General features: G+C 42.1%; 1 protein-coding gene across 1 annotated transcript; it reads left to right on the top strand.

Moving 5' to 3' along the window:
• The first annotated feature begins 4,839 nt into the window (after positions 1-4,839).
• SNX20 (sorting nexin 20) lies at positions 4,840-9,493 on the top strand. Its single transcript, XM_081962896.1, has 4 exons — positions 4,840-4,926; positions 5,390-5,608; positions 7,772-7,914; positions 8,552-9,493. Exons 2-4 carry the CDS (start codon positions 5,446-5,448, stop codon positions 9,218-9,220), a joined length of 975 nt encoding a protein of 324 aa, XP_081819022.1. The 5' UTR covers positions 4,840-4,926; positions 5,390-5,445; the 3' UTR covers positions 9,221-9,493.
• Positions 9,494-9,782: the final 289 nt, after the last annotated feature.

The raw sequence follows: 9,782 nt of genomic DNA, 5'->3' as shown, positions 1-9,782 counted from the left end.
TATTATATTATATAAATTACAAATAAACACAACCAATGCAGACAGGGACTTCTGGGAGTTGAAGTCCACATGGTAGAGAAAGACTGATCTAGACCAGGGGGTTCCAATTTGCTGCCGAACCCTTTGGAAACTGGGCCACCAAAGCACACAAAGCTTCATTTGTGTATGTATGGGATTTGGGTTGTGTGAGAAACCATTCCCGGCGCCGAAATCACCATTGCTGGTCCGCGGAACCAAAAAGATTGGGGACCCCTGACCTAGAGTTTGCACAAGTCACTCTCTGTCCTTCCTTCAATGAAATTGACCTATGGCAGAGGACCCAAGAACTCTCAGTCAATCACGGTTCGCTTCCTGCTGACTTAATTGCTGAGTATCTCCACATAAGTGAGAGAAGGTATTCTTTTCTTCCCATGCATCATGCATTTTTGCGTCTGCAGTTGGGTCCCTGAGTCTGTTGGTTCTTCTCCCCAAAACTGTTCCAACCTAGGCTTCCCCAAAAACCACAAAGCAGACTCCTGGTCCTGACAAAACCCCTTTTGTTAAACGAATGTGAATTCCTCTGATTCACATTCAGCAAAGGCTTGGTAAACAGTCTTTCAAAGGTGAAGTTATGGCCACAGTCCTTATCTAGCTTGGAAAGCTGCCATATAAATATTTTCCAAATGCAGTGCTGTTCAAGGAAAGACTTGGCACAGAGTCTCTGAGATTCACGGACAGATTTTCACACTCCTAAAACAAACAAACGAATTGTTTCCTGCAAAAGCCCACTCCGCTTTCACTCCTCTTTTATTTCCTATGGGTGGGGCCATTCACCATCCACCTGTGGCTTTACTCCAAAGTCGACCCTGATTTCTTAGCTGTTCTTTTCTTCTGGCAGCTCTGCGCATACGCACACTGGGAACAGGCTCCAGCTGTTCCTCTGCTTCACTGCTGTCTAGCAGCTGAGAACTGCCAGACAGCCTTGGCCCCATCTCTGCCTCCAACGCAGAGCTTTCGTCCAAGCCTTCCCCAGCCTCCAGGACCAACCCATGTTCCTCCCCAACCTCCTCACTGTCCAACTCTGCTGTCAGCTCCTCTTCAACCCTAGCTTTAGAAAGATGCTACTTTGCTGGCACTTCTGCACCAATGTGATGCCAGTATGCAAATTATTTGGAACAATGCACACAGAAAGCATGAGCTGAAAGGTGTCACAAAGGCAACACCAGGCAGTCCAAGGTCATAGAGGTGGGGCATTCACTCAGGTATCTCCATCCAAGCCAAGAGGGAGCTTTGGGAGGGTAGGGTCTGGTGTTAGGACTTAGTAGACTTGACTGCAAGGTGCAGACGTCTTGTTCCCAGGTGTCTTTTCCAAGAGGTCTTGGTTGCCACCTCAAAAGCGCAAACAAATGAGGACAGCAAAGTGCTGGAGATGCTTCCATGGAACTATTTTATGTTGCCTTTGCTGTTTTAGGACGAGGAGAAGGTACTTCTCGTTCTTATTTCTGTTCTTTGGCTTGCTAAAACAGTGTTGACAAGTAGGAACAATTTGGAGAAACCTGTATCCAATATTATTTTTGGATTCTAGATGAAAGAATCATACAGTTTCGGTTCTTGACCAACCTGTATGATATTGTTCGAACAGTTGTTAACTGATTTCCAAACAATCCATCAAGCAATGATACTTGGGAAGAACATCAGTAAAAGAAGTAATATTGCAAAACACTGTCAGATGAAGTGTTTGCTTGATGCCCAAAGTAAATGTGAGGATTTTCTTAAGTGTTATGCAAACAAAAATCAAAATATAAAGTTCCAAAAATGCTTTCAGAGTTTTAAATAGACTAACTCCGTTACCACTTTTTATGAAATGGTAATATGCAAATATTTCATTTTGTTTTGCTTTGTTTAGAGAAGCAATCAAGGATACTATATTCTTATAGCCTATAGAACAATCCAGAATATTTCTTATTCTACTTCAGGATATTTCTTTTCTTTTTTTTTTGTAAACATTTTTATTTTTCCATTTTCACAACATATAATCACATTACATAACCAACATCATTTTGTATTATTAAGTTTTTACATCAATTCATCTTACCATCAACTCCCCAAACACAATTCTTGGCTCTTCGGCTCTCCATACACCATATTTATCCTTATCCATCACTTTCTTCTCCCTCTCTCTCCTCCCCCTCCCTCCCTCCTTTCTTCCCTCTGTCATCCTACCCTACTCTACTTCCCCTTCCTCTCTCCTTCTCCTCTCCCCCCCTCTCCACTCCTCGTTTCTCTCCTCTCCCCCTCCTTGCCCTCTCTCCTATTTCATTCTCCTTTCCCTGCCTCCCCTCTTTTCTTCTCACTCTTATCATTTACTTCGTGTATTTCAGCTTCTGAGTAAACTCCGTTTTATATTGATGGTATTTATAATTCCTTTCCAATATACATTTTTCATTTTAGCACCCTTTCTTGGAGAAAAAAACAAAAACGAAAAAAAGTATACATATATAGTCATTGTACTTTTAAGCCCCTCCCCACCAGCTAATTTTGTCCAAGATGTAGACCCGGTTACAATTCGTAGCTAGTCTCATCAGTATCTTTATATAATTATACATCTTTACGCGCCCCCAACTTGTGATTCTATCTTAAAATCATAATAATTTCCCATTGTAGATATATTCCATGTTCTCTCTCTATTTTTCTATAACTTGGATCAAATTATACTTCAGGATATTTCGAAGGGTTTATCCCCGTGATGGCAAACCTATGGCCAGCAAAGCCTTCTCTCTGTGGGCACAAGCGCGATCACCACCTGGTCTTTTGGTTTCCAGCACTCCAGCATGCGCGAAGTCCAGCTAGCCGGCGCACATCACACGCCAGAAACCCAAAGATCAGCTGGCCAGCGCACGTGCACATGCCAGAAACCCAAAGATCAGCTGGCCAGTGCACATGCAGCTGGTCTTTGAGTTTTCAGTGCTCCAGCGCACGCTCGCACCTGTGCGCACATGCAGGTGTCACAGTTTGGGCACTCATTTGCCAAAAAGGTTCTCCATGACTGGTTTATCCCATCCTCTGTGGGCCACTGGCCAATCTGTGTTGAGCAGCCTGAAAATCAGTTCTCCATCTGATGACATTATTTGCTTTTCCCTGCAGTTCAGTGGAAAAAATCCTGGAGTTTTCTGGAGCCAAGTGGTACACGCCTGGTCTGGAACCAGTGATAGTCCATGACATCTTATCGGACAGCATTCCCGATCTCAGGGACGACGATAGCATGGAAATCACTGCGATGATGCACGAGGCGAAAGAAGACGGCGATCTTTTGAATAGCACTTCTGACCTAAATCTAGATGATGACCCAGATCTGAGCAACATGCCCGTCGATCTCCAAGACTACCTGGATGAATGGAAAGGCTATAGTACATTTCCAGGCCGTGGCTTCAAAGCCTACGAGGCAATAGTGAACCCAATGGATCAGATTATGCCAGAAGAATCTAAAGAAATAGCAGAAGAAACTAGAAGTCATTCTGGGACACCTGGAGAAGGATAAGAAATGAGGGGTGAAGAAGGACAAATCTGCATGTAGTGTCGGGCCTTGGAGAAGATTCTTATGCAAGCGATTTCCTTTGATTCTGAGATGAAGGAATCTTGGCTTATAAACGAGCGAGCGTTACTTCAGGGTCCGAAATCCTGGTTGATTAAGATCGAGAAAGTCTTCAGATCTTCAACCTAGAGCAAATCCCAACAAATTATTTATTTGATTATATTAGCAAGGCATTTTCCATATCTTTTTTCCCCCCTTAACACTGAAGCTAGAGCAGGGATGGGTGACCTTTTCTGCAGAAGGTCCCGTGAGGGTAGAACTTAGTCAGTGGGTGAAATTAACTATGGTCTCCTTGCACTTCCTTTCCTTTCCGACATTCGTTTTCTCTGTTCCTTCAGACCAGACTAGTACGGAGCACTCTCTTCAGAAGTCTAAACTTGGGCTTGTAGGCAGCTTTGGGAAAAGGTAGCATTCAAGGTGCAGGTTATGCACCCTTAAAATATACGTCTTCTTTGCCGATTCTGGATTTCTTCGGTTTCACAAAACCTTGTTGACTGATGATGGTGTCATACTGCATTTCTACCCTGTTTATTTCCTTTTTTAAAAAATAAACGCTTTAAAAATCCTCGAATCTGTCTAGTTCTTTGAAATGCAAGGAAGATAAGTAAACGCAAACATGCTGAAGAATTCCACAAGAAAAGGAAGGGAGGAAATATAACGCTCCATTGTCCTCGTAGAAAATATCGATAAGGGCAATAGGCTTCCATTCTAAACTGGATTCTGTATTCTCGAAACTGTATTCTTTAAATCTGGCTGGATGTTCACCTCATCTCACACTGTATATTAAAAAAAAAATCAAGCATCTTTTAAAATGTGAATCTGTTTTCCAACTTGAGGTGGGAAGGGTGTTTTATTAGATTTTATTTATAAAAAGTTGAATTGCTCTATGCCTGTAAACAGTGACACAAAATAGAAGAATGTATCTTGGTTCATACGCAATGATAGTTTATCATTTTAGTTCATTGTTAACTGGGGCAATCCATACATATTCCAGCTTCACTATTACACGCAGACAGTTGAAGACTGCTCTTCTCAACACTGACCAGATTATTGGGAGTGTGCCGAGACCATATATTTCAAAAAAAAAAAAAACATTAAGAGAACTCATGCCTTTCGTAGTAACCACCTTCTTAAAACAGCACAGATGAGATTAAAAATGAGGAAGCTCAGCTACACTTCCTTCGCCAGAATAAAATAGAGAAGTTGACCAAGATATCTAAAGTGAAACTCAATGTTTGTTTGTCTCTGGAGAGCTCAAAAGAAAGCCAGAAGCGTTTTAGAGGCAAGAGCTTCGCAACACATCAAATCATTTCCAAGGTTCTATCAGGGCAGGATTTTGTCTGTCTTCATTAAGAGTAAGTTTCCAACTGGTGGGATGTGCTTGCTTGTGATTTTTGCTTAGGGCTATGTCTGTTCCTAACTGTATTGTTTGGTCCTGTTACAGAGTCAGTAGGCTAGGCATGGTTGTAAGAGAGTTCCATCCATTGTGTGTTTTGTGTGAACCCAATCTACTGCACTTTATTCAACAAAATGATAACTGCACCTTATTTAACATGGTGAAAACATGTCCAAAATGCTTCCTGTAATATACTGCAAGCTGTCTCAGGTACAGCAAACAAGAAACATGTCAAGATGAGCTCATTCTACATTATTGTAAGGCTATATTAACTAAACCTTGCAAGTCTGATAGGAGAAATCTCCCGCCATCTCTTTGATAAATCGGAGAGGTATTTTTCTCTGCCTGTTATGCATCTGTGGGCCGTGTCCTCTCTTATCTGATCATTCCCTAGACAGCATCTCTTCTCTCCACCTTTCAAGGCCATTCCCACCTACTATTATACGTACCGGTTACATTTGTTTCTGGAAGCTGTACGATGGATGAAAACCAGTCCTACTCAGGAGCGGAAGAAGGACAGGAAGATGCTGCAGAGACATCCAAACTTCCTAGAGTCACCCATTCCAGTGAAGAGGACGATTATGAAAACATGGATTCATGTCAAGCAACCCAAGAAGCAAAAGAAGCCATCAATCAACCAGGTAAGCCAATTTGTAGGATAGGCAACTTGCTGCCCTCCAGATGTTTTGCATCCCAAATCCCATCAGCCCCACCATTGGGAAGGCACGGCTAAGAATTGTGATCCAACACAACTACCTACCTGTGGTTCTGAATTCAGTGGCTCTTATTGGTTCATTCCTATTCTGAATTGGATTTTGAATCCCTTTTTACAGGGATTGAAGTCCATGTATACACTCCAGAAAGCTCGGATTATGGTGAATGGGGCTTTGACAGAACTGAATAAATCCAGAAAGGAACAAGATAGGGTGTCTTTTATCCCCATTATTATTTAGCTTTGTGTTGGAACGGCTAAACTGGGACCTTAGAGAAGATAACAGAGTAAAAGGAGTACAAATTAAAGCACATCAAGTATAAACTTCGTGGTTTTGTTGATGACTTGGTTTTGGCTTTGCAAGACCTGCTAGAGAATATTAAAATATTTGGAGAAATGGCAAGTTTGAAAATAAATAAAAGATGACAATTCTGCTCGGTTTACTGCATGCATTCAGCAAGCATGGTTTGTAAACTGTGACTTAACTAGATGTAGTCTATAAAAACTTCCCCTAGAATTCCAAGTTAAAGTTATTTCAGTGCTCTAAAGATAGTATCGAATATCTTTATTACAGTCTTTGACTCAGTTTTGCAATAAGAGTACAGTAAAAAGGAGAGTTAGTTTAATACAGCAGTTATTAAGGAAGAGGCAAAATAGTCATAGGACAATAGAACAGCCTAGCTAGAGAAAACTTTTCCATAGTTGTGTAACTGGGGGGAAATATTTGGCCTTCTGATATGTGAGTATAGGGTTAGCATCCCTCCAAAAATAATAAGCAGAACTCAGAATAACTTTATTTTCACTTTGAATGTACACTAAACGGCATACATTAAAATGAAATTTCATTGCATACAGCTCTCAAAGGGTCACCACCTCTAATATACACTACATAAACATGACCAAAAAAAATTACGCATATACCCACATGCGCACATATACTATATGTCATGGAGAAACATCACAGTGTCAGGGTTCCAAGTAACTCTCCCAACGAAAGAAGACTCCGAGGCTTGAGGTTCCTCAAAGTTCCACTTTATTAGAGATGTCATATTGGCACATCTGGGAAAACCCGAATCTGAAAGTTTCCAGGTTTTCCCCACCCAAATGAAATTCCAAGTCCCTGCCCAGCACCCACATGTCCATCCCATGGCCCAATCAGGCACCGTCCCAACTGGAGATGCCTCCCAGTCACACCCCTCCAAGTGCAGGGCAAGATGTCCTTGACTCTTTGATAAAGGAATGTTATTTTGACTATATCTCTCAGACTCCATATAATCCCTCCTCCCAATTTCCCACAGCATTAAATGTGGCAGACCTGATGGTCCAATACAAAAGACGGTTTCCAGGCCTGACACGCGGTCTATCTCGGGTGTATATATGTACATGGCAAGAAAAACTAATCTTGCGAGTTTACCAGACGGATGGCATAGGAAACAAAGCTGCTATAGAATCTGGTAGTCCTACTGGAAATACTTCAAAACCTCCTCCCAGAGAGGACCATAAAAGCATAAAATTTATCTGCATGATCCTTCTATTTGGAAATGTTTGGGGCAGTGGTGGGATTCAAAGATTTTTACTACCGCTTCTGTGGACGTGGCTTGGTGGGCGTGACAGGGGAAGGATACTGCAAAATCCCTATTCCCTCCCGATCAGCTGGGACTCGGGAGGCAGAGACTAGATGGGGGTGGGGCCAGCCAGAGGTGGTATTTACCGGTTTTCCCAACTGCTCAAAACTTCTGCTACCGGTTCTCCAGAACTGGTCAGAACCTACTGAATACTACCTCTGGTTTGGGGTGATCAGAGCAGATCTTGGAGCATCATAGAAAGAACACTATATGGGAATATAAGATAGAGTTTCTACTTCCTGAGTACAACATAGGCAAAGTCTTGTGAATAAGGGATGCTATAAAATCTTTCCCCCAGTGCAACTGATGATAAGGGGTCAAATCAAAATCTGGAAAAGGCCCGTCTCTATTTGATTGGTATTAAACTGTATGAATCCTCCATGCGATCTAAAGGTGGTATAAAATTTACCAACCACACCATTATTCTAAATCAGCACATTGTCTATAACCCATGATTCTAATTTTAGATGAAAAAAATCCCAACTCTTCCATGACAACTAAAGAACTTCAGGAATACTGGCGGAATGAGAAACGAAACTGCCGAGAAGTCAAGGTGCTTTTTGAAATCCCATCAGCCAAAATTGTAGAGAAGCCTTTCTCGAAATATGTGGTAAGCTAATAAGCTAACAAAAGGATGATGATGAAGAAGAAAATGAGGATGGTGGTGCTGGTGAAGATGATGATGAAGCAGACTAGGGCTTGAACAACCTGTGTTGACCTAACATGTCTCAGATCTCTATCTGAATAAATCCTATTTCATCAGTTGAGTCAATCACAACTCTAATAACTTCATTAGGACGAGATAGTTTTATTTGTTGTACTAAATCATGGTTAAGAATACAATGGTTAGCTTAACGCCACATTATAAGCCATAAATATAATGATTATAGCAATTACTGGATTAAGCTACCTTGCACCTTCGCACAAGCATCGTGGTTTTGAATAGGGTGGTACCCCAGTTGTAAACTATAGGTTGCAGCATAATGTGTGAGCCAGTAATTCGCACAAAGTACTAAGCCATAAGTACTTGGATCATGGGTTGTTGAATAAACCACGGGATGTAAATCAACACATAAGATTAAACCATCCACCATGGCGAAAAACCAGCATATTGTGCTAAACTAAAACTGCAAATATTCAAAGTAATACAGCCCATATTCAGGGTAACTTGAAAAAGAGACCCAGATGACTGGGTCTCCTTTTCCATCTGACATTCCTAAAATATTTTGCTTGTGTATCCCTTCTAGAAGTACCAAATCATCATCATCCAGACTGGCAGCTTTGACAGCAACGTATCAATGATCGAACGACGGTATTCTGATTTTGAAAAGCTGCACACGAGCCTATTTAGGGAGTTTTATGACGAAATGGAAGACCTCGTCTTTCCCAAAAAGCTCCTGACTGGCAATTTCATGGACGAAGTCATCCTGGAGAGAAAACTAGCTTTCCAGGATTATTTGCGAATTTTATACTCCATGGAGTTCATCAGGACATCACGGCTGTTCATTGACTTCTTAACAAGGCCTGAGCTGGAGGAGGCCTATAGCTGCCTTCGGGGAGGACAATACACTAGAGCTTTGCAAGGTCTTCTGGAGGGCATCGCTTTGCAAGAGAAGCTCACAAAGCACAGACCCATTCTGCTGGTTCCCACCCTCTGTGCCATCCTTGTATGTCACAAAGATCTGGAGAACTTCAAAAGTGCCTTCGAATTTGGAGAAAAAGCCCTACAGCGGTTAGAAAGACACCCTGGTCACCGGTACTACCTGCCATTGCTAGAAACGATGATCTCCTTAGCCTATGAGCTCGGGAGAGACTTCTTGTTCTTCCAAAAGAAGATGGAAGAGAGGAAGACCAAAAAGCTCCCACAGAAAATGTTGACCCTGAAGGAACTGACAGTACAGGAATATGTGCAATGAGGAGAAGAAAGGGAGAGAAATATAATGTAGGTTTTGACGAGACAGGAACATTTCCCTAAAGACTGAAAGATATTGGGAACTTAGAGTGGGGGAAATATATATACACGAGGGAACAGTTTAATACACAATTTGTTGTGTGGAGAAAGCAAAACTTCTTGCTCGTTCTTCTTATGATAACATTCAGAGATCACCCAGTGGAAACATTGCAGAAAGATCCAAAACTGTTTTGTAAAAGTGATCCCTCGGACATCGCCTAATAAATGTGCAGAACGTGATGTTGACAGTTTCATTCTTCCAGGACGGTAGAGTTGAAATGAAAGGCATCCCAACTCTGCAGCTGAGAGCTATCGTCTATACCCTTATGCAGGATTGGACTTCAAAAACTTCAGCAATGGGTTCTCTGACCAGTTGCTCGGTGGATGACCTTGGTGGATGTGGCCTAGTCGGCTTCCTGCACCATGGAGGGGGAGCGTTTTGCCTTCCCCAAGCTCCAGAAATTTTCCTCGAGCCTCTGGGAGGGTGAAAACTGCCTCCCCTGGGTTCCGGAACTTCCAGGAGGCCT

The sequence above is a fragment of the Natrix helvetica genome (genome assembly GCF_964273705.1).
Source record: "Natrix helvetica genome assembly, chromosome: 10".
NCBI classification, from domain to species: Eukaryota; Metazoa; Chordata; class Lepidosauria; order Squamata; family Natricidae; genus Natrix; species Natrix helvetica.
Note: the sequence above shows the minus strand (reverse complement) of the source record. Positions and strands in the feature narration are given on the sequence as shown.

Excerpts from the sequence above, each read along its gene's own strand:
- SNX20 (XM_081962896.1), top strand. The coding sequence starts at position 5,446 with ATGGATGAAAACCAGTCCTACTCAGGAGCGGAAGAAGGACAGGAAGAT. Across the intron at positions 5,609-7,771 it reads AGAAGCCATCAATCAACCAG|ATGAAAAAAATCCCAACTCT; the intron begins GTAAGCCAATTT and ends TTCTAATTTTAG. Across the intron at positions 7,915-8,551 it reads AGCCTTTCTCGAAATATGTG|AAGTACCAAATCATCATCAT; the intron begins GTAAGCTAATAA and ends TATCCCTTCTAG.